At 42.1% G+C, this 24,487-nt stretch overlaps 1 protein-coding gene across 1 annotated transcript in view; it reads right to left on the reverse strand.

Annotated features, from left to right (window-relative positions):
• Positions 1 to 7,865: 7,865 nt before the first annotated feature.
• Positions 7,866 to 24,487, reverse strand: part of RAB3GAP1 (RAB3 GTPase activating protein catalytic subunit 1) — a 218,033-nt gene continuing 201,411 nt past the window's right edge. The window contains exons 18-24 of the mRNA XM_088472270.1: positions 21,990 to 22,127; positions 20,420 to 20,647; positions 18,100 to 18,196; positions 17,909 to 18,012; positions 17,714 to 17,829; positions 14,651 to 14,753; positions 7,866 to 11,203 (exon numbers count right to left, since the gene is read on the reverse strand). Coding sequence (XP_088328396.1) covers positions 10,967 to 11,203; positions 14,651 to 14,753; positions 17,714 to 17,829; positions 17,909 to 18,012; positions 18,100 to 18,196; positions 20,420 to 20,647; positions 21,990 to 22,127 — 1,023 coding nt within the window. The 3' untranslated portion in view covers positions 7,866 to 10,966. The remainder of the gene's footprint in view (positions 11,204 to 14,650; positions 14,754 to 17,713; positions 17,830 to 17,908; positions 18,013 to 18,099; positions 18,197 to 20,419; positions 20,648 to 21,989; positions 22,128 to 24,487) is intronic.

Raw genomic sequence — 24,487 nt, forward strand, 5'->3', positions numbered from 1 at the left:
CACTGTTATATCTGTTTCTCTTGAACCATCTTGGGAACTCTGTGTTCCCTCCTCTTGTTGTTGTCTTCTACAGGTTTCGTCACTCTTCGGTTATGTGCAGTATACTTCACTGTTTAGTAGGCTCTCTTTTAGGGCTTTATAAAGTTTGACTGATTCCTGTTAGCTCCTGTGGGGACTATGGGATGGTTGTGCATAGATCGCCTTTAGTGAATGTACCAGACGTGACGTGACATGAAGGTGGAAGTGCGGTTCCATGCCCTGACAACGCCGTTAATTTGTCTCCACTGTAGTATCTGCCCACCAATAGTAGAAATTTGTTCGCTCGCCATGCTCCAGGCACGGTGGCTTGCTTCGCTCGCCACAGGCTACTGTTCCCACTCTATGTCCATGTGGATAGTAACTGATGACGTCAGGGTACATCTACTGAGGGGGATCTACCCGTAACCATTATGGGATGTAGATGGGATCAGCTTACAAACAAGTGTAGTTTGATGTGCTGTTTCCTCACAGGGCCCTCTACACCTCATGGTGAGCAGTGTCCCCTAGCTGGATCAGAAGAAATGGATTTAATGGTGATTACCACACACATATCTTATTTTTGCATCTAGTATAAGGCTGGTGCAAGTACATGATGATGATTAGTAGTAAACCAGATGCATATGCTGCCAAAGCAGATCATCTCAAGATATGTACAGCTCTGCATGTGTGTGACAGGTCACTATTTTTGTACACTCCTTTTCAGTGATGTACGCCCATTTTACTGCAATCTCTGCATCAGCCCCTAAGAGAAATAATTAGAGGTTAGATTTGTTCCACAGCATTGCTACACATCCTCCTCTCTAAGCCCTCAGGTCCCATAACGTGCCTGAAACTCAATTTGCTTAAATGAAATTATCTTATATATAGAGAGTATTTTCTATTATTCAGGAGTGAGGGTGCGTTGCTGATGTTAAGGACTACATTCTGTCACAATGCGGTGTCATTTTCCCATAATAACATTACGTTAAGTGTTTGGCTTTGAGAAGGAATGTTACACAATGTTATACTAGATCTCCCTTTATGTAAAATCTTCCCCAGCTCCGGCTTCCCATACTGTATTTTTTAAAAAACATTTTTGCTTCAGCCATAATATATATTTTTTTAAATATTTTAATATCTTTTTCAAGTGTCACCCCAAAGTAAAGCTGTCTCCGTATGTTACAATCTCTGAATGACCAGATCGGCTGCATTCATCCATTGGATTGGTTGGCCAGTGTTGGCGCGCATGGCAGAAATGGTCACTGGGCAGCTATGACTTGGGCAGTTACTCACTTAAACCCAAATTTCAATTGTTGCACATCTTTTATGGCAATTTCAAGTGACTTTCTGGTCAAATGTTCAACTCGACTGAATATCTTGGGGGGGGGGGGGGGGGGAGGAGATGTGATCAGCATGTCGACATCTGCATAATGTCGATATGTTAACTATGTCAACATCCTAAATGTCGACAAGTGAAATGCTGACATCTTACAAAATGCTGACACTAGGATTAGAGATATACAGTACTTATTGCAGCAACTGCAGTTTTGAGACATTAGCCACAGCCACCAGGTAAGGCTTAGGATACTTATCTCTGGAACAGCTGCATCACTGATTGTCGACATTGTTAACATGTCAACATTTCATTGGTGTCAACATAACGACCATATCGACAATTTAATGTCGAAATTCAGATTTTCAAAATTCTAACCATTGACAAAATATACCGAACCCTTTTTGGTTTATCTGGTCCTGGGAAAGCTTGTTATAAAGGGCACTGTAAAAGGGACCAGACACGATATGATTGACCAACATAGGGCTCCAGTAGTGCGGTCAACACATGACCACACACATTTACGCACAAGTTGACTAAAATTAACAGCTGTGTTAATTTTTATTGCCCATTGTAGGACGCCAATGAAGCCAGTCATCCTCCTCCACAGCATCTTGTGAGAGGATGATAAAAGACTGCAAGGGAAATATTTCAGGGATTGAAATAAGAGGTCCACATTCTTGCCATAATTGTGGAAGGGAAGGTCTTAGCAAAATGGCATTTAGATCAGAGCAGTTGTGGATTGTTTTATTGAGGTGCAATCTTTGTCAGTGTGGATCCTTCTGGTCCCTACTTGGCGTGGTCAGTTATGCCATAGATAAAGGCATTTATAGCACCATCAAATAGTTAGTGTTTCCCAAACTGGTATCTGCAATAATGGATGTGTCACAAGAATTTAGTTGTGGGAGGTGAAGAGTCTTAAAGAGGACCTGTCTATCTGTGGGCTGAGGCAGTACTCAGACCACTCACTAAGAGCCTCAGGGATGCACGAGACACAATGAGGTCACTAATGATAGTGTGTATGCTTATAGATATACAGTATGTCCTCCGTGTGCACTACAGATCTAACAGATGTTTTATCACAGTATATGTGTCACACTATGCAATTCCTTTCCAAATGAGGTGGCGATGTCCTATTCCTTATATAGATGCACTTCCAGTATATCCAGTTATAATTGGCATATATTGAGGTGTTTGACCCAGGGCATTATTGTGCTAGTTATGGGGGCAAGAACTTCTTGCCCAGAAGGAATTGCTTTTTCCCCACAATAATGATAAATTGGCAACTGTCTTACTGGGGTTAGGCTACTTCTTATGGATCAACACAGATTAATATAAGAATACCTTGCTAATTATGTAGCCCTATCTTTGTCAGGAGAAGATGAAGTGTGAGACGGGTTTCATGACAAGAGCCTGGGAGCCACCTAGGTATGCTTTACACCCACCTTGTGCTCTTATATGTAACATGTAGTGGAAACACTGAGTCACACTGCGCCATTGTATAACATGAGCGTGATCCATATCTCCTCCAGGAATCACTGTATGCCAATGTCTTTATTTAGAAGGCCCAGTATTGGTAGAGAGAAATGCATATGATGCAGGGGAGTGAGTATTAGGTAGACCATTGGTATGATTACAGCAAAAAAGACATTAATCTCAATTTGAATTGTTGTTTCTAGGAAAAGGAAGCTACGTGTAAGGGAACATTAAATGTACATATACAATGTATCTCCTGTTGTGGGATCTCTCAGCCATGTGCTCATAAAAACACACTATTTTGTTAATTAACAGGTGAATAAAATGAAGACCACATTGTACATGCTCTCAAAGCAAATTACAACACTTCTACATATTATGTCACCTTGAAGCCTGTAAAACATGCTGCGACGTGAGGCTTAGTTGGATGTGTGAATTGCCCAAGGTCACTCGCAATTTTGTCCCGACCTTCTTGGCCGCAGCATATGGCAGCAACATATTGGGCTTTATTTTATTTTTTGTTTTACAGCTGTTAAAGGTGTTTTTCTTTTTTAGGTTCATGTTGCCCTGTTCCAGAGGGTGGAAATGGACTCACCTGTAGACGTAATGGTTCTTTATAGTCTGGGGTAAATGGCTGCCACTCCCCTTTCGGGTGGACAAGACAGCTTCTGACGCCCATAGCAGCACTAACCCACGCAGCAGGTAGCAGCTCCCAGCAGCTTGTTCCTGGGACTGGAGAAGGTGGGAGAACTCTTTTGTAGGAGACCCCACTCTAGCTATTTGTGGCAATTCTTCCTGGGACTGTGACTAGCACTTTCTGGGCCTAGGGCATTTGCGGATCCGTCTCACCTGGTCCCGGGCAGGTTTCAGTGCATATGCTGTAGCCCAGAAGCAGACACAGCAACTCGTGCTCTTTTCTCTCCTGTATACTCTCATCTGCAGATAAATATTTTTTTTTAGCTGGTGTGTGATTGCTTAAGGGTTTGTCTGCAGTTTCATACACTCTGCTAGCTGACCTGGCCTGTTTGCCATACACTGTTCACTTTCTCTATACTATGTACTTCCGCCTGTTTTTCCACTTTATTCAAAATCTATCATATCATCTTCCGTCATCTTTTATATTTGCCTAAAATGTCTGGCAAATCCCCAAGTGGGTGATTGTAGCCATACTTACTGCTTTTTAGCTGAACTCACAGCATCTTATCCCATTCATCTAAATGTGCTTAAGCAAAGTTTATTAGGTAAAGCAACAATGGCCCCAGAAGCTCCAGTCTGGACACAGTGCCTTGCTAAGCCGTTGCGGGGCATGATTTCCAGCAAGCATCATAGTTCGATCTTTGTTCCATTCTGGGAATGATCTGATTCCAAGAGCTCTGCAAGAGGAAGTGGAGGTAGCGGAGGATTTATCATGTGTTAATGATGATTCGGTTAGGTCAGGGAACTTTTTTACCTTTTACCCCAAAATACATTTAGATACGCCGACGTTACCCACTTGATTTAAAAGGAAGGAAATCCCATAGTAGTGCCCCCATATAATGCCCCTGTAGCAGTGCCCCCATAGTTATGCCCCTGTAGTGCCGCTTGTACAAAAAAATAAAAATACTTACCTTAATCCCCGCTCCTGCATCTGCCGCCTTCCTAACCGCCCGGCTGCTCTTCAGAACTATGGGAGAGACGTCATGACGTCTCTCTCATAGTGCGCATGAAGAGAGCCGGAAGCTGGAGTTCAGAAGAGAACTCCGGCTAACGCGGCGCTGCAGGGAAGGAGCCGGGCGCCCGCTAGTAATAACATCTCAGTGGGCGTCCGGCTTAGAGCCTCCCTGCGGCACCGGGCTGGAGGTCACTGACGCCGAGTGCGCCGCTGCACCCGGCGTCAGTGACCTCCATTCCTGGGGGTAATGAACGGACAGCCGGGCATGCAATGATTCATATGCATGCCCAGCTATCCGTCCATTACCCCCAGGAATTAGGTCATCCAGGACAACGAGGAGGCAATGAAGTATTCGCTAAGAGGAAATACAAGTTATACTTTAATTTCTTTCTTCTCTCTTGTTGGCCTGTACTGCGGGTCCTGGATAAAACCAGGAGGATGTTTCCGGTGTCTTGCAGGTTACAGATTTTTAAAGGGGGACATTGAAAAATGGCAGAATCTGCCTTAGGTGAATGCCCTGATTTCTCAGTTCTCTAAGCCACCACCATTCTAGTCCCTAAAGCAGAAGCCCTTATGGATTATATGTACAGGAATATAGAAACCATCCAAAATAAATGTATGTAGTGACTGGTGCATCTCTGAGACCCAACATTATCCAGGAGGAGTCTAAGGCGCATATGTATCAAAGCTTGATGTGAGATAAAATTGGGAAATATATATCACCAACCAATCAGCTCCAAACTATCATTTCTTACAGATTGCAAAATGTAAGTTAGAAGCTGATTGGTTGGTGATATATCTCACAATTTTATCTCACATCAAGCTTTGATACATCTCCCCCTTAATACTTAGATGCTGTGCTAATGGGAGCCAGAACTTTGGCTTCAGTGGTCTTAGCTCACCATATCCTCTGGTCTGAATGGAGGAAGTAAATCCTAAGAGGACTTTAGAGTCCTTGCCTTTTTTTGTGTGATGTAGTATTCGGCCTGGAACTGGACAAAATCATAAGCCAACTTATGGGTCAGAAGAGTTCTTTCTTGCAGTTGTTGTTGCTTTTATGGATCATGAAAAGGTAAAACTTAGGTCCCAGGATGCAAATTCTCAGCTCGTCATGAAGGGCACGCCAGCAGAAAGCAGACTTTGGTCTGCAAGAAACTTGTGGACTAACAGTCTGCATGATGGCCAATCTACCCACCAGGACTCCCCTGTGGTAGGAGCCCATCTGCTTGGTTCATTTCTACTTTGTACTCCTTGGTCTCATTGTTGATTGAGATATTTAATCGACTACCTCAAATCTCCACCCAGAAATTTCTTTCACAACCAGTTTTCCTGTAGGTCTAAAAAAGCGCCAGGCATTGAAAGACACCAGCTACAAATTGCTGCACACTATCAATGGGGATGTGGTGTATTATGACTACTTTAAGAACATAGACAGTCATTATATAGACAGGTACAGTACTTTATGTAAACAACCAAAATGTCAACAGGGACATAATGCAGACATCTAGACAGGTGTTGTGTGTATATATACAAGGTTATGGATTAAATTATGAAAGATAACAATAGCATTTTAGATATGGTATAAGTCCCATACTATTTACTGATTATATTTTAGTCATGGAACACTAACTTTTTTGGAACCCAAACAAAAAAAACACCATATAGTGATTTCATTATTATCGAAAATGTGTGTAAATCAGAGGTTCCCAAACTTGGTCCTCAAGGCACCCTAACAGGTTTTAAGGATATCCATGCTTGACCACAGGTGACGTAATTAGTACGTCAGTCAATTTGATTTAACCACCTGTGCTCAACCATGGATATCTCTAAAACCTGAACAGTTGGGGTGCCTTGAGGACTGCATTTGGGAACCTCTGGTGTAAACACAAAGAATGCAATTGATAGACATAGAATAGCCATATCGACAAACAGTCTCTGGTGGCCCACTGGTCACTTACCAGGTCCCATGCGATCATGTTATGAGCAATTCTGCTCCAGCGTTCCGGGAAGTAGGGTTCTCCTAACCCTCACCCTAGTGACTAAGTCTAAGGTTTGGTACACACTAGTCCAGTGGTCGCCAACCTTAATTGAGGTGTGAGCTACTTTAGTAAAATGAAACCTCCTGAAGAGCTACTAAAATTGTAAAAAAATAATCTGGCTAATTTCCGAACAATTGAAGGTCATTTAGTGAAAATTATAAAAAAAATGTTTCATAGAAAACAACAATGCATTTAATTATTACAGTGATATTGTTGTAGTTTGTAAATAAAATTTAAGCACAGGCACATTTCACTGTTAATTACCGGCTCCAAGGAGGTACATGCAGTAGAGGAGCAAAAGATACTGTATAGGCAGGGCTGGGCAGGAGTCACACGCTCCGCCGTAGCGTAGACACCGTGGGTGGAACCACAGGGAAGCACATCAAGTGAGGAGGTCACTTCCCCCTAGTTTACTTGGCAGTACTGCAGCTAGGTGAGCTACCAAAATTAAGCCCGCGAGCTACATGTTAGAGACCACTGCACTAGTCGATGTGCACCCAGCCCGACCTTGGTAGTGACAGAACTCGGGGCAGCGACTGTGGCAGCCATGCTGCATTCGGCAGCATGGCCCACGCTAACGATATCCCCCATCAGCCCTGCATGTAGGACCGACGCCACTGACTATGCACAGGAGATCTAGTGGGTACACACTAGATGATGTGCCCGATATGCGCCATCCGATCCGGTGGATTGGAGCGACATATCATCTACTGCAGAGGATATCCATGCTTGACCACAGGTAACTTAATTAGTACCTCAGTCAATTTGATATAACCAACTCTGCTCAACTATGGATATCTCTAAAACCTGAACTGTTGGGGTGCCTTGAGGACTGTGTTTGGGAACCTTTGGTCTAGAGTGTACCCAGCATAACAGCCCCCACGTAGCCTAACCTTCACATCCTGCAGTTCCGAGGTTGACATTGTTCACATGTCGACATTCTGAGGATAGATTGAACATAGATTGTAAGATCACTGTGGGAGGGATTAATGCGAATGGCCAAATATTCCCTGTAAAGCGCTACAAAATATGTGTGCGTTACTGTATATAAATAAGTGGTAATAATAATAAAATAAATAAATAAGCATTCTATGTAATAAAGGTTACAGGAGTGCAATCTCCACACAACTGAGTCAAAAATGAAAGCCGATAAATACAAAAAATGAACCATCACATCCTAATTAGAAATAAACTGGTGGGTTAATGGAAATGTCACAGCTGTCATGTTGTAATAATTGTACAGAATTTACATTACAGATAATTCCATCATGTAGTAACGGACATCTACTTCTAATGCCAACTGTTCTCTCTTTTCTTCAAAACAAGAAGACGATGGATTACACATCAATTGCCGTGGGCCAGACATTTATTCAATGTTTACAGTTAGAACCACTCATTTTGAATTGCATGGTCACATACAATACTACATGTAAATAATGTTATTAAATGTACAGATCTGTGCCGCAATACTGATCACAGAGAACATGTAACGTGAGCGACAATTATTCAGCGCTAAAGTGGGTAGTCACAGTGTGGGAAATAGATTTGCTCCTGTGTACATCGTGGTAGTTTTATTACCACAGAATGAGCAGAGGGCTCAAATGAATTAATTCTTCAAAAAGACACAAACTGGACCAGTCCATGGAGTTTATTTATTAAGTCACTTTTGTTTGTGTTCATGCCCGATAATTAAAAGGGCCGTGTCTTGCTAGTATAAGCACTGGCCTTTCAAATATTAGGTTTTACAACCCCCATTACATCTCCAGAAACGCAGATTAAATGCAGGTATCTTCCTATATGTTTGTGTTCCGTCATTATCTGCGCTGTTGCAGCTCTGACCCCAATCCTAAGACTTAACCTATGAGCTGGGAGTGTAGACTAAGGGGTATATTTACCAAAGGTTGATTTTAATCGATCTTGTTGATAATTTTTCATTGATTTTAAATCAAACATAGACGTTGTGTTTCTGAGGATACATTTACTAATACTTAAAAATCAAATATTGTCTATTCGTAAATATGTGATTTAGCCCCCAGAAACACAACAACTATGTTGATTGATTTTCATCCAATTAAAATTGACCTTTAGTAAATATACCTTGACTAGAGAGAGAGTGGCTGGATGTATGTATACACGTGTGTGTGTAGTTATCATGACTGTTTACTTTATCCACCTTTAAATAACCTGTAGTCATTAAAAATCTGATTGGTTTTAACACTAAAGGGGCATATACACTAGACCAGAGGTTCCCAAACGCGGTCCTCAAGGCTCCCCAACAGTTCAGTGTTTAGAGATAGCCATGGTTGCGCACAGGTGGTTAAATCAAATTGACTGTTGTACTAATTACATCACCTTTGGTCAAGCATGAATATCCTTAAGACTTGGACTGTTAGGGTGCCTTGATGACCGCGTTTGGGAACCTCTGCACTAGACGATAAAACTGAACAATAACGATATAATGTTCATATCGTCTAGTGTGTGTGTGTGTGTGTGTGGTTCGAACGACCAACGATGTGCGCCCCCGCTGGTCATTACCACTATCCCCAGTCGGCTGTACATTGCAGCCTAATTTAGGGATATCGTGAGCGATGCCATGCTGCTGAATGCAACATGACTCCGCAACTTAGTCGCTGGTCGGCATCGGCAAGTGTGCATACACTCGCCGGGCCCGCCGCTGATGATGTTGCTGCATACACACCGTCTAGTGCAGTGGTCAGGGAACAGGGGTAAATTACCCCACGTGGGGTAAAAATTTAATTCCTGGGAGTAATGGACGGACAGCCAGGCATGCATATGAATCCTTCTATAATCTACAATGATTCATATGCATGCCCGGCTGTGCCGCAGGGAGGCTCTAAGCCGGACGCCCACTGAGATGTCATTACCAGCGGGCGCCCGGCTCCTTCCCTGCAGCGCCGCGTTAGCCGGAGCCTGGAGTTCTCTTCTGAACTCCAGCTTCCGGCTCTCTCCATGCGCACTATGGGAGAGACATCATGATGTCTCTCCCATAGTTCCGAGGAGTAGCCGGGCGGACAGTACGGCGGCGGATGCAGGAGCGGGGATTAAGGTGGTTTTTTTTGTACAAGCGGCACTACAGGGGCATTATATGGGGGCACTACTATATGATTTCCTTCCTTTCAAATCAAGGGGGTAACGTCAGCGTATCTAAATATATTTTGGGGCAAAAGGTAAAAAAGTTCCCTGACCCCTGGCCTAGTGTGAAATGCGGCTTTAGCCTGTGGAGCAGTGTGGTTCCCAAACTCTGTTCTCAAGGCACCCTAACAGTCCAGGTTTTCATACTTAAGCACAGGTGACTTAATTGGTACCACAAGCATAGATATCCCTAAAACCTGGACTGTTAGGGTGCTTTGAGGATTGAGATTGCGAATCCCTGTTGTAGAGGAGCCATCCTATTATCATACATAACTGATTAATTAATGCAGTGTTTCCCCAATCCAGTCCTTACACCACCCCAACAGTTTATGGTTTCATGATTAGTTTAGTCAAGGTGATTAAGTCTGCTTGGTTGGGTCAGTAATTATCCTACTTGTTTTCAGGTAGGTGGTGTGAAGGCTATTTAGCAAACCCTGAACTAGAACCAACATCTGTAAAGGAACTGAACCTTTTTGGTCTTCTAATAAGGATGAATATCCTGGGTAGTTCCAGTCTTGTCTGGTCGCTGACTGTTGCGGTTTTGTGATAGTTGTTTTTTTGTGTTTGCAATAAGGGCTGAAACTCTGGCGTGTGCAAATACAGCCTCATCTGCTCTCAGCCTCCTGGAGGCTATATAATCTGTGTAACATTGCCTGAAAATGTAATATATATATATATATATATATTTTATTTATTTTTTTTACTAAAATATGATGCATTCGAATACTGACTAATAGACATCCTGGGAACTGGAGGACAATGTGTATTACTACTAACTTTGAGAGTGTAAAACAGAGCCAGATGAGCTATAAATTACATTACAACACATTTCCAGTGGGGAATTTATTTGTACTACTACACATTAGGCAGGGATGAGACACTGCAAGTTGCTATGAGGCCTGGCAACGCCATCCATCCTCCTGTAGCCTCCACTCTGGTCTTGTGAATAACAGGCAGGGGCCTACGTTCTGGCTTCACTGGGTTAAGACTAGCACCATTGCATGATGTGCGGCATGCTCAGATCCCATAGCCACTGCACCATCTGCAATGGTGGTAGTACCCCCAATCACTTTAGGTAGCATCTCTTCAGGGTCAGCCTATGTGACTATTATGTGCCTATAAATGAACACAGATGGACTATATTTATGAGTCCTAAAAAGCAGGGCAAACACTCTTAACAAGCCACATTCCTCGCCAAATATGGTTGCATTAGACTGAGCTCTTAGCTATTTTCCTACACATGATTGTGGGGACGTCGTGCCAGTGTCCATATCCTGAAAGCAGCACTTGAGAACATTAGAAGAAGGATGTGTCGGAGGAGAAAGCTCCTGCAAGCCTGAAATCATCCTTTGTGAGCACGCTGTACATCCGATGAGGCAGTGCCTTGGAATATGGAGCCGGTCTGGGAACAGTGGTGCGCAGGATAACTTCACGGCCTGCCGGGGGAGGGAAATCTGTTCCCGATGTCAGCTTCCGGTCATCCAAAGAACTAGACCTCTTGGATTCCTCCTCCATGGGAGCCAATGCTGCAATCTAAACATAACACCACGCTCAGAACCATTTAACTAAAAGAAGGATCTGCAACACAATGTTTAGCTTCACACATTAATTACAAACCATAAAATGTATCAATATTATGATTAGTGGGAAAACAATTATTTGTATAATAGATACATCAGGAGCAGTCAGCGCTCACTGCAAAGGTAGACACAGGGTTTAGGGTATTACTGACTAACTTACAGAAACAAACCAGTGACCATTTGCTAAGATAAAGTATAATGCCTTCAAACATGTATTTATCGCACATTACGGCAACGGAGAGAAGCTATAATAAAACTAAGTGAAACAGATTACAGATAGTATTAAACGAATCCTTTTCCTAATTGACTTTATAAAGATTCTCAGGAGGTTAGAAGAAATACCCATTTCTCTTCATAATCCGCCCCCACCCAGTCTCTTACATCTGATCTCCTCAGGCTGTTTGTTTTTAGAAATTGCAGTCATCACAAATATGCTGCACGGAGGATTTTCTGTTATAGAGACAGGCTAGAAATGCTGCTTTATCGTCTCTTCAATCCACCATCTATAATGTTATACTGACACTTTCCCTCTGCATTTTACGTTAACGAGTAAAACATGGGTGTTGGTTAAAGTCACATTAAATTGTCACGTGTGGACCATACATGAAGTGGGCTTGACATGTTTTTTTCCCAACTGTACATTAAAAAGTCATAATTCTGTCTGAAAATAAGTAAGATCAGATTTTCTTAAACAGCTGAGGGCCCACTGCTATACTGGAGCTGGAGTCAGTGTACACAATGGGGAGACCAATGTACCAAACCAGTGTCCCCAAAGTAAAATCATTTCAAATGCAAAATAAAATGTTCTACAAAAAAAATCCTTTATTTATCGCTGTCACGCATTGAAATGTAAAATCCTCACATAGTTAGTGTTGTAGTACTTGGCTGGCTCATGTTACAAAGGGATGTAGGCAGCATGCCGACTGTCATGATGCCAACGGTCACATTACTGACAGCGGCATCCCGACTCTCAGATTCCCGACACATTGTGAAGGTAAGTATTAAGGTTAGGGGGAGGCTTGGGGTTATGCTGCGGGATAGGTGGGTTAAGGGTTATATTACTTACAAAAATCTAGAAATCACACACACTGTATGTATGTATGTATGTATATATATATATTTATTTATTTATTTTTTTTTCAAATATGATGTCAAAAGAAAACTTTGGTAGGCTACAAAAATAATCCGGACTCTCCCAGAAAATCAGCTTGGTTATTTATGAAAGAGGAACCAGGGACATCATTAAGTGGCAGAGACATCATGGGAACAAATACTGGCAAGCAAAGTAAATGACATTTTTGCATCCAGAATAAAAGAATAGAATGTGGTATAAAATTGTAGACCTCTTCCAGCAATGAAATGACTAAGAACACATCCAGGATCCTTCATTTTATAGAACTGCTCCCATTGTATGACACATCGCTAGACACCAAGTGCAGCCTGATGCTTGGGGACTTCATGAAGAAGCTAAAGTTTAGGGAAGGGAGCACTAGAGCACAAATGTTCATTTCTTTTAAGCCCCTCTGAATGTTTAACATATAAACAAAAAGTACAGAAAAAGGTGAGGCTAATGGTGCACACAACATTTTGCATTTTACATTATACAAAGCTTCCCTGTAGTAATAGTCTTTTTCCCTAACAATGTGTTGGGCCCCTGTAACAGATCAGTATCTGCAACCGCTAGGAAACATGTTAGTAAGTGTTAGTGACAGCAAGAGGTGCTATTTCAGTGTTCATATGTGTCCTCCGCCTCTCCTACACACAAGTCATTGGGTGAGCAAATGAGGTAGGAATTCTAGATGTTACCTCATCAGAAGATTCAGTCAGCTTGAGAAAGGAAACGGTGGTAAAAGACAGAGACAGTCAAGCCTAGGTGGCTACGAGAGGTTAGACAAACAGTTTAGTACATGCAAAATGACATTACATACACACATGGACATGGACACATGTAAGGCTGAGACAAAGAGAATGCCACAGGGACCCTGAGCATTGCATTAAAGTCACTTTGTAATAAAGCTACTGCAGTTACTAGAGCAGGGAGTCTCATATACCCATATTGGGCCTCGTTTACAGTGAGCAGCAAATCCAACTGAAGGGTGGAACTTTACGCCTGGGTATGTTTGTATGCAGGGAAAATACTGCCGATATTAAGCGTGTTACTTTAAGCCAGAAGTGGGCAAAATGTGACTCACCAGGACCTGTGGGGCTCCAAGAAACAGACAGCCCTGCCAACCTAACAGCTGGAGAGTCACATATTTCCTGACACTGATCTATGGATAATCAGAGGTACAGGTTTCCTGACACTGATCTATGGATAATCAGAGGTACAGGTTTCCTGACACTGATCTATGGATAATCAGAGGTACAGGTTTCCTGACACTGATCTATGGATAATCAGAGGTACAGGTTTCCTGACACTGAATGATGTGAGCTCTGCTCTCCTCTGGGTGTTGGTGACACTAGCTGAATGCCAGATAGCAGTACAAAAGAAACAATTTAATAAGTAATACATTGGTGCTAAAATTGTATGTATGTACTGTCACTTTTTAATCTGTTCTCATTAAATATATTAATTGTATGGAATGGAAGGGTGGCACTACAAATATGGCTTCCACAGTTCACCCATCCCAACGTCTGACTATTCTGGGAAGGCATTAACCCCCACCCCCAACATTATAGTCAAACGTTTGGCTCCCTGTCCTAGGTTATCAAAACAGTATGTTCAACAGATTATACAATAGCAGTAACATAGTGGGTCCTATCCCCAGACTAGCAGATTGGCGACAGGCACAGGACATACAATCCTCCAACATGTAGAGAAGCCGGCACGTCCTCCTCAGCAAGGAAGTCACACCGCATGCAGACAGTAGGTTTCTAAAATGTGTTGTATGGAGAAGATGAAGTAATGTAACCATGCCTGCAAAGGGCGACTCCCAGCTATGGAGATTGACTCAGAACTTTGTGGATTATCTCGGGTTGTTTGGTGTCCAAGTCTGTTTCTGCTAATCAGGACTTCCCCATAATTCATCTCCCACTAAATAATACGACCTTTAATGCACAGATAATATTAAATGAAAGCCATATTTGTAGAGGTGCTGTCTGGAAACGATCCTGTGTGTGCGTGGGAGTAACACAAATGACGCTGCATATTTATTGTGTCTCAACAATTACAACAAGAGCCAGTGTGTCTGTGGATGGCCCCACAGTGCAAGATAATGAGAGAACATTAATCACGCACAGAATAGGTGTCCGTATCTGCCTTCATGTTTGAGGGAAGTACAATTTAAGACGGGGAGACATTTAATTTCTGCAAGGAATGTAACTGGCTTCTCACACATGTTCTTCATTATTAACAATGCTGCAGATCAACTATCAACAATAAGGCAGAGCATGAACTTACCCGCTGAGTGTTAACAAACATCTTGTGGATGATCATCCCAGCAGCCCCCCTGCCCGCACCGATGATTGGCACTTCAGGTTGTTCAAGAAGACAACTCACAAACCTGTCAGTGCAAAGAGATCATCGGTTATGGGTGATGACAGGAGGGATCGATCCAGGGAGAATACAATGTATGGAAATTGATAATCTAACTGAACGCCTCGGCTTGGAAATAGAACCTGACAGGACAGAACATTTATGCTATAAATATATACGCTGCATTTTAATGATCAGCCACTTAGGAAATGCTGGTTAAAGAATGGATACATCATGCCATTGTGGTTGTATGTCAGCCTAAATCCTCCATAGGCAGCATGATATTTATTATACCGGTAAAACGCTTAGAGAGGGGAAATGAAGTATAGAAATGGATGTCTGTATTAGGCTGTCCAAACATGACCAGATCCTATAGTTTGGCCTGAACCATTTTGTGCGCCAGCCTAACAACCTGCATATACGGACGTATCAGTGCAGTTGGATGATGGACTGACACACAGACAATTTACAAACATCGGCCGGCGAGTATTACAGCATGCCCAGAGAAGTACGGACAAACTACCTTCTGAAAGAATTTCATGTACTTTGGGGGCCAAATGCAGTAATTTCAGTAATTTGATCTATATGAGACAATTTTTATCATGCGTTTGGATAACTTTATCTGATGTACTCTTGTCATAATAAACATGAGTGTTTAACGTTTATTTGCAAGGTATACACCAGAGTGTATCTAATAAAGTGAGGATGTACCACTTAGATGCATTTCTCCACGCTCATGGTACACTAATGAATGCATCTAACACCGGAAGTCAGAACAAATTGTGCTCTATGACATAATACATAGAGGTGTGACATATTTTGCATTTTCTTGTGGTCATCACCAGTTTTCTGACTGTACTTCTTAATTTCCCTTTCACTGTAAGCGGTGTTCAGTCATTGGCTGAAAGCTAACTTGTCGTGGATGGGGAGATATGTCGCGTGCATGCAGCCTTACGTTTCTGGCTGCTGGCTGGATACTTTTTTCAGATGTTTGAGTATTTGTTCTCTGACCCAAACATTGAAGGTTTATAAGCTAAAGATAATCTTACAAATTTTATCTTAAATGCAATGTCCCGATCTTCTAAAAAATAAATGTATATTTTGGACAAAACCCTTTCATTGACCATTAGCTTTCCTAACATACAATTACCATTACCGAGAGTTAATAAGAAGCAGCATACAAGTGGAAGGGTCGTGGGGTATTTAAGTACACGGTTCCGTCAATCAGAATGTTCAAATAGTAAAATTAGAGAATCCACTGCAATGTGCAGCCTAAACCACTCTCCCTGGCATTACAATGTCTCCTATACATTATGTGCACAAATCACCAGCATTTAATAGTATCATCATTTTGGATCTATGAAAGTTATAAAAGTACAACTTCGAAGCGGCTTCCTGTTGTTTTTCCTTCCTACCCTGCACTAACTCCACCACACAGGCCACAGCTGGAACCACATTGTGCAACCTTTCCCAATCTACCTATATTTTCCGCTCTTTAAAATATCCAAACACTTTTTGTTAACATATATCTGCCCTTCATCTACTAAATGATCTCTCTACTTCTATTTCTGCTGCAAATAGTGTATAAACAGGCAGTAGTCCAATGGACAGAGACGAATTGGAGACAAACTAGGAAATCTTTTTAGCAATACAACTAAGGAGACATCAGACATAAGCCACATTGGGTACATAAAATGAAGACTGACAGAGGTAAGATATAAGACAGGTATGGTATACAATATGTATATCATATCATTTAGAAGTCACACTGTAACACAGAGCGGGGCGGGTCACAATACTCAAGCATTACACACAAACAAAAGTGGGCAATGAGCCTCGTACAGGAAAGACAATGGCCCCCAATGAAGCAATGCACCAGTGGTTATTTTGGATGAGGGTATGAATAATTGGCAAGGTGGCAGCCTATAGTGTTTGGAAGTGTTACAGTAAAGCAAAATATTCTAATATTCCATCTGCCAAAAGTAGGTTTGAATACTACTCACTGAAACACCTTCAATACATGTGGACCGTAACATGATACTCGTGTTTGAGCCAAAACACTAGCAGACTGACTTGTGCCATAACTTTCAATGGACCTATCCGTTGAAGAAGATACTTTGATTTGTACACCATAAACAGTAAAGTCCTAGCGCTTCCTTCTTGATTTGTACATTTCCTAGTAGAAAGTCACACTTTATTTCATATGGTCTCAGCATTTCCAGCTATGGGGCATCCAATTAGGTGCCTGTTTTACAGCGCGGGAAAATTCTAAATGAGAAGTCAGTTTCCTACTCTGTGTGTCCATTCCTAGTTGGACAATCAGATCCATAGTACTGGAAAAAGTTCAACTTTAAAAACGGTGAAATCCTAAAAATCTTCACATCTCTGACAGTCTTTGTTCTTGGCCAACCCATTGGTTGTTACAGGCAACTTCTTCACTTGTCCTCTTTAGAAGGTTTGATGCATCTGTCCTATAATTACCAAAAAACATACATATATTTTTTTTCTTCTGGGAGTATAACCTTTTGGACAATGGGCGGTATATTTACTAAAGTGCGGGTTTTTAGAAGTGGTTGCCCATAGCAACCAATAAGATTCTACTTATTTATCTAGCACCTTCTAGAAGATAATAGCTAGAATCTGATTGGTTGCTATGGGCAACAACTCCACTTCTAAAAACCCACACTTTAGTATATATATCCCTGGGTCTCTGGATAAGAGGTACTGAACAAAGTTGGACCTTTTTAGCATTAAAATTAGTTTAATTTTACATTGTTGACAGCTCCTACAGGTCTTCACATGCCATTCATGTCAGCATGGGCACTGGTATTCCTACTGTTCTGATCTGTATGGCCCTACACAAGACACTACACGAGTGGCCAGCCCCTGACCCTCACGGTAAGTATATTATGTACAATCATTCCCATCAGCAGAGTCTGGCTAATCACACTATGAATACAAATTTAAGTACAACTGTAAAATAAATACTTTTCTAGATCCTCCTTCTCGTCTGGGTTCTCACATCGCTCTGTACCAAACTTTGCCTTCAGCGACCGAGCTCTTGCAATGGTGGCCTCCACATTTATAGTCTGATTAATGATGTCCTGAGGAAAGAGGAGGAGAACAGTAAACAATACTAAATATTCCTATGAAATGTTTCCCTCAGACCAATCGATTGCTTACCTCCAACTTCTTGTCCTCGGGATTTGGAAATCGGAGAACTTTGCTGGCATGGGAGATGATTTGTTTTATTGACTTCTTCACAGATGGAATATCTTCCAATATTTCTGCAAGAAACCCAGATAACATGAGTAATACAATAACAGTTTTATTGTTACTATTGTTCTATGAGACACAGGTATACGGTTATTTACCTTCTTCTTTCACCTTGAGGAGAGCGGCATGGATGACACAAGGCAGGAGATGGCGGGTCAGGTCTGATGGCTTCTGGATTGCCAAGTAACGAAGGACCTACAGCATAAAAGAAACATATCTGAGTAACTAGCAACTGTGTCATTCTCAATACTAGCTATTTATACATACTGTACAATTTACACTGGACCTTGTCCTATGAGCAGCGTTACTGCTTTAATCCTCATCACATCTACTGGGAAAATCTTCTGTGAAAATGACTTTGGTAGACATTGTGATACATTATTCTATGGGCCTGACTCGAGAGTCGCATGCAGATGAGGCCGCAGCCGAGTCTTTATGCTAATGCCGCATCTTCAAAACTGAGACGCCCACTTGCAGCATGCCGCAGTGGTGCAAATCTGTATTGGTGGTGCACACCATCAAAACTTGAACCAGCATTATGGCAGATGCAATTTCTCCAACCACATATGGCTTCCTGTGTAAGCGCTTCTGCGTATTTAGACGCAGACGCTGTGAGCATGCGCAGTGCGTCTCTAATGCATATGCAGTACTTTTACGAGCGCAGGCCAACTGCGCTCGTAACGGCATTGCCTGCAGTTAGCATGCTACTCAGAACCAGGCCCTGTGTGTCTGTGGCCCACATCCCAAGCCGTATAACAGTATTCAGAACAGAGAAAACCAAGCGACTGATTGTACAAACACGGCATGAATGCTGGAGAAGAGGTGCAGCTTCTGTAAGATAAAACACGCTCATGTCCTAAACAATGAGACTTTATTCCCTTTAAATCGCTGTCATGGAAACGAAGAGACCGGCTGCAATTTCTGTAGCACTTTTTTATTTATTGCTGAAGAAAAACAATCTATAAATAGAGGTAATTGAGAGGGGCATTACAAGCACATGCGGAGGAATGTTATCGCATTGATACACGTAGTATTTCTGACTTGTAAAATGTCACTTTTGGGAGGCAATCTTCCCGTTCTTTGTCTGTCTGTGACCATGGGTGAATTTTGTGTTGATTTTATTTTAGATTTAGGTGCATTTAGTTAATAATGGACTAGACAGTGAATTATCCCAGCTGCCAGCAGTGACTTAGAACTGATAAGTCACCAGGTTACCTTGGGTCTGCCATTACTGATAGCAGCAGAATCAAGGGTAATGACTTTAGTGTGTAAGTGGGATTCATCAAGATAATTATTTTTCTTACCAATGGGAATGTAGGGAGAACAGATAGGGATAAAAGAATACATGTAGCAGGAGAAAATAATGGCGGTAAATAAAATTAATAGCGCCTATACATGGTCACTCTGGCTGCAGGGCTCAAATGTCCAGTGGTCGGATTGCCAACCGACTTGACCATACACCTACATATACAGGCCAGACGGGCTACATGGCCGGGTCACAGACAGAACAGTTAGGGGTATATTTACTGAAGTACAGATTTTTAGAAGAGGAGATGTTGCCCATAGCAACCAATCAGATGCTAGCTATTATCTTCTAGAAAGTGCTAGATAAATGATAAGTAGAATCTGATTGGGTGCTATGGGCAACATCTCCACTTCTTAAAAACCCACACTTTAGTAAATATACCCCTTATAGAGGCTGGTCACGGACAACATACATGGCCATCAGCCAACCAGAGCTACCATTTGTTCTGATGAGAAATCTGAATGAGCTGCTTCAGGTGTACGTCGGGTTTGGGCTCATACAAGCTGCAGTTTTTGGCATCACAGAGGATTAGGACACTTCATTTTAAATGTCACTTCAGTCATGGTTCTTGTAAGCAATGTCAGAGCATGAAAGTAAACTTGGAATTTATATTTAATTAGCATTTTGTAGACAATTAAAAGACCCAACTGATTTTATTGATTCATACTTGATATTTAAATTAATTCCAGTAACAAATTTAACTGCAAACCATAATTATTCATGTATATTCTTACACATTACTGCAGATTCTATATATTTTCTTTTCACCATTAATTGTTCTTTTAGTTAATAGTTTTCTATTACTTTGATGGTTTGTCAGCCACTGATTGGTAGGTCAGTCTTTCTTATAGTGCCCTCTATTTCTATGCTACAGTGCTTGGCAGGCACACACCAGGGACAGGCCATGGATGCAACAGAATAGAACATGGGGTAGTTTCAAAAATGTCAGATAACTTTTTGATACATGTAACTTTCAAAGATATACCAGACTTCGTTTATTTAACAAGAAGCATTATAAAATTAATTATTATTTTTTTCTGATACATAATGTTCCTAGACAGACAGGAGAGAGACATACCAACATGTGTCCAGACCAACATTCATCTTCCTACCTTTTCTGCCTCTTTAGTATCGTCAAACAGCCTCCTCTGCCTACGAGCAGGTGTCGGCTTAGCCGTTTCCCAGGCTTCTACCCACATGTTGTTGGGGATTTTCATTCTTGCACTCAGTTCCCCTTTAATGACTTTGTTGCCGCTTTCATCCATCACTTCTTCCTCGACGTAATCCCTTGGAGAGTACCACCTGACAAAGTCCTCTAGACAGCAGCCAGGGTTTGCAGCCTAAAAGACAAGAGCGCTGGCAGCAATCAGGGGAGGGGCCACCAGAGACTGGGGTTCACTATCTACAGGAATGCTGGAAAGGTAACGTCTGCAGGGGGCTTTTAGCAGATATCAACAGTCACTGAGCGTTTATTTCATGAAAATGCCACACAGAAAAATAAAGATGTCTCTTTCCAGAAATAAGAAAATGCCTGTTGTCGTTGTTACAAGTTTATATTTTTCTCTATTGCTTTGATTTGTAATCACTGGTTGCAGACACACTATAATGTTTGGGGACTCATACACGTCGGCAAACGTTGAGATGTCCATTTTGGGTTCCCCTGGAAGGGCCATGCTGCTGTCATTACTCACATCAAACAGTGCAAACCTTGAACACGACACATACAGATGCGCCCAGCTACATTGTGGCTGATCACGTCACAAACGTGTGCACGTATCGTGCAATGCGATTCTCCGCGCCTGCATATGCTACGCTATGGTGCGAACTCCGATTGCACCATGTATTCCTATGGAGGCGCATCTGCGTATATTCGCCGTGCCAGCGGTAACAACATAGCTGGGCACATCTGTAACATTTTTAGCCCGCGTTATGTTAACGATTTTAAGGATCACTCACCACACGTCTCATCCTAGGTAACACAGGACATGAGCTTCTACAGCGACCTACATGACCAGTGAGGCCTCATTTATCTAAACAGGCTGCCTATACTATAAACACCACTTCAGAATAATAAGAGGTAATAACAAGTACTTACCGGTATTTGTATAAAGCACAGTAAAAGTAACATGAGGGAGACATAGCAGCAAAGGTATAAAACAGCTTAAGCTTCAGCAATAATGGACAAATTGTCTCACACTTTAGATGTGCACATGAGATGACAGACAGTGCAATGATACCAGGACAGGAACAGTCACAGGCTCAATGCCCTCTGTCCACATCAGAGATTACAGGGGACGGGCTCACATGGTGCTTTGCCAGGTTTATGATAGAGCACTGTCTTTCTAGTGATGGGTAAATGGGCTACAGAGAACATTGCATCTGTTTACAGGCAGAAGTCATTCATTTGCATTTATTAAAATGAGTGGCAGCTGCAATGCTGTTCTCCCATCGGGGTTAATAGCAAACAACGCCCACTTGCCTTGTTGGAATGTCAGAAGATTTGACTTAGTAGAATAAAAAGTTAAATCCACATTTTACTTCAATCCAGCACTTTCATACATTACAGGTCCATAGTCTGCCTGGCAGAAGGGGTTAGAGGATTGTGTTCCTATGGATAAAACGTATATGTTTCCCTCATCACCTATACCGTGCAGTTAAAGAGAGTAATCACGTCTCCAATACCTTAAAAGATTCCATGTCAGACAGCAAACAAGCGCTCTGCATCCGAGCCCGCAGGTGAGCCCCTTCTGCGGAGGTGCCCAATTTAGCCAAAACCTCAGATTGTTCCTCCAGCAGATCTTCTGTCATAGGCGCCGGCTCCTGAAATAGCCGAAATAAGCAGAATGTTAACATTGCTGAGGCAGCAGCTTCCAACCTATATTCCCTGAAGATTGTACGCCTGGTTCCTGAAGCATCTCATGCCTCAAATTAGGCAGCTCAGAAGCCCGGGCCATTGTCTGCTGTTAACAAAGGTTTGCTATAGTGACTAATGGATGTATGCTAGCAGCTACTTTTCAGCCTGGGCTACATACAAAATCTAAGACTGGAGCATGGTGTCATCAGAAACAATTGGTAATGTAGCAAAGGTCATCCCACTGCTAACAGTGTCTGTGGGAAGTGGAGATGAAACCCTAAGGCCTCATTCCCACTGATGTCTTATTACTGTTTTAGGGCTCCCTGTGTGCCACCAGATGTAGCTACATTCAATAAAAAACAAATATAACATTACCACAGCAAAGCATAAATAAACCCTAATGGATGACAACACTAGAAACAATGATTTTTGAGCCAAACCCCTTTAAAATGGGTTAAGAAGGCATTTTAAAATGGCAGTGGCTATGAGGCCTAACCATCCACAGGTCGTGGTCACTGTTACAAAGATCCGACGAGAACGACTTGTCATGGGACCTCCCTGTCCTCTCTTATGGTTGTGGATCTGATCCTGCTCATATACCTCCTATTTAAAGTGAACCCATCAGACATAAGAAAGCTGCTTATTTCAAAAGGAACCAGTGACATCACTTAGAATGGAAATAGTAACCAGTGACATGACGGAGACATAATATGTTGTTAACCTGTTGCTAGTGAATAAATAGGATGTATTCGTCTCCACTTTGTGTATGAGACGGGTGCATTGTAAATGGTTTCTTTAGGCCTTCACACAGAATAAGCCTATTTAGTGTGTTTTAATTGACCTCTGTTACGTGTTTTGCCACATTACCAGGGGAGACCACCAGGCGCTCACATTGCGGAGCAAAGTGAATACACAGAAGAGTTGGGGAAAACTAGAGCATGTCCTAAATTCCCTGTCCATGTTCCGTCAGCAGCTTTGGCTGCGTGCTTCTGTGCACTGCACCAGTGACTCTCCGCATAGATCAGTTACTGCTATGGGGGCATCTGTCTGTCCTACATTCACCTGCTAGGAAAACCAGAGGAGAGATTGATTAAACAACACTTGTGTTCTCAAGCACTAGGCTACAAAGTAATATGCATCCTCCCCAAAGCACATAATCCAAAGTGTTTTTTATTTATACGGAATTCCTGAAACGTATTCATATGTTCCCAGCAGCCATTATATGTAATGTAACTTGTATATTAGGTTTATATGTTCATTAAGTAGATTACACAGGCAGAAAATACCAGTAAATAAGTGACCTGGCACAGCAGCTAACGAACGATGAAGGACAGATAATCTAGTTACTCTGGATGGAGGTTGCGGAGAACTATGCACTATATTAAGCACAGTTAAAAAAAAAAAAAACTAAGAGAACACTAATGAGTACATGTCTCCAGGAAATCTGAGTTTACCATAGAAACGGATAATTTCTTGTGCCTTAGCAGCAGGAGACGGTTTGGGAAAAGAGATGCAAATCAGCATCGTACAGTATAAAGCACCAACATACACAGCAACGATGTCTGAGCACTGCTGATAGAATATAGTGGCTCTATTTATATACTAATTTGCTGCATAAATAAGACAACTGTGTATACAATTCTGTCATTTTATAATAAAATCAGTACCAGAGTCATTTCCTATTTTCTGCTCATCCTATAAGCCGACACTTCATAATGGTGAAGGACTCTCTTAGGTTATTATAGGCTTTTTTATGAAAACCTAAACTTTGTCGCAGTCTCAGCAGGCGGAGAGCCTGCTGAGGATGTACTGGTCTGTCTTACATCTGCATGTTATATTAGAGAGAAAGGTAAATACAGTATGCGCACTACTTCCCTATATGCACAATGAGCTGGTGCTCTGTAGGGAAAGAAAAAGGAGAGTTATGGAAAAACTTACCTTGGTTAAATCTCTTTTTTCGAAGTCCATAGGGTTCACAGGGAACATTGGGGTGTAGGTGGGACCTGGAGAACTGGACACCAACAGCAAAGCTTTTAAATCCCAGGATGCTCCGGTCCTTCCCCCTATACCCTGCCCACAGCCTGAGGGCACTTCAGTTTTGTTAACAAGCCCAAGGCAGGAGCAGGATAGGAGAGAAGGAGGACTGGTACACTGAGGAATCACACAGAGAAGGAAACAAGTGACCAGGAGAAGAAACCCATAGGAGCGTCAGGGCGAGGGCCCTGTGGACCCTATGGACTTCGAAGAAAGAGAGTAAACCAAGGTAAGTTTTACCATAACTCTCCTTTTTTTCTTCAGGGTTCATAGGGCTCACAGGGAGACAATT

This window comes from Taudactylus pleione, unplaced genomic scaffold (genome assembly GCF_031769625.1).
Source record: "Taudactylus pleione unplaced genomic scaffold, aTauple2 ptg000122l, whole genome shotgun sequence".
Classification (NCBI taxonomy): domain Eukaryota; kingdom Metazoa; phylum Chordata; class Amphibia; order Anura; family Myobatrachidae; genus Taudactylus; species Taudactylus pleione.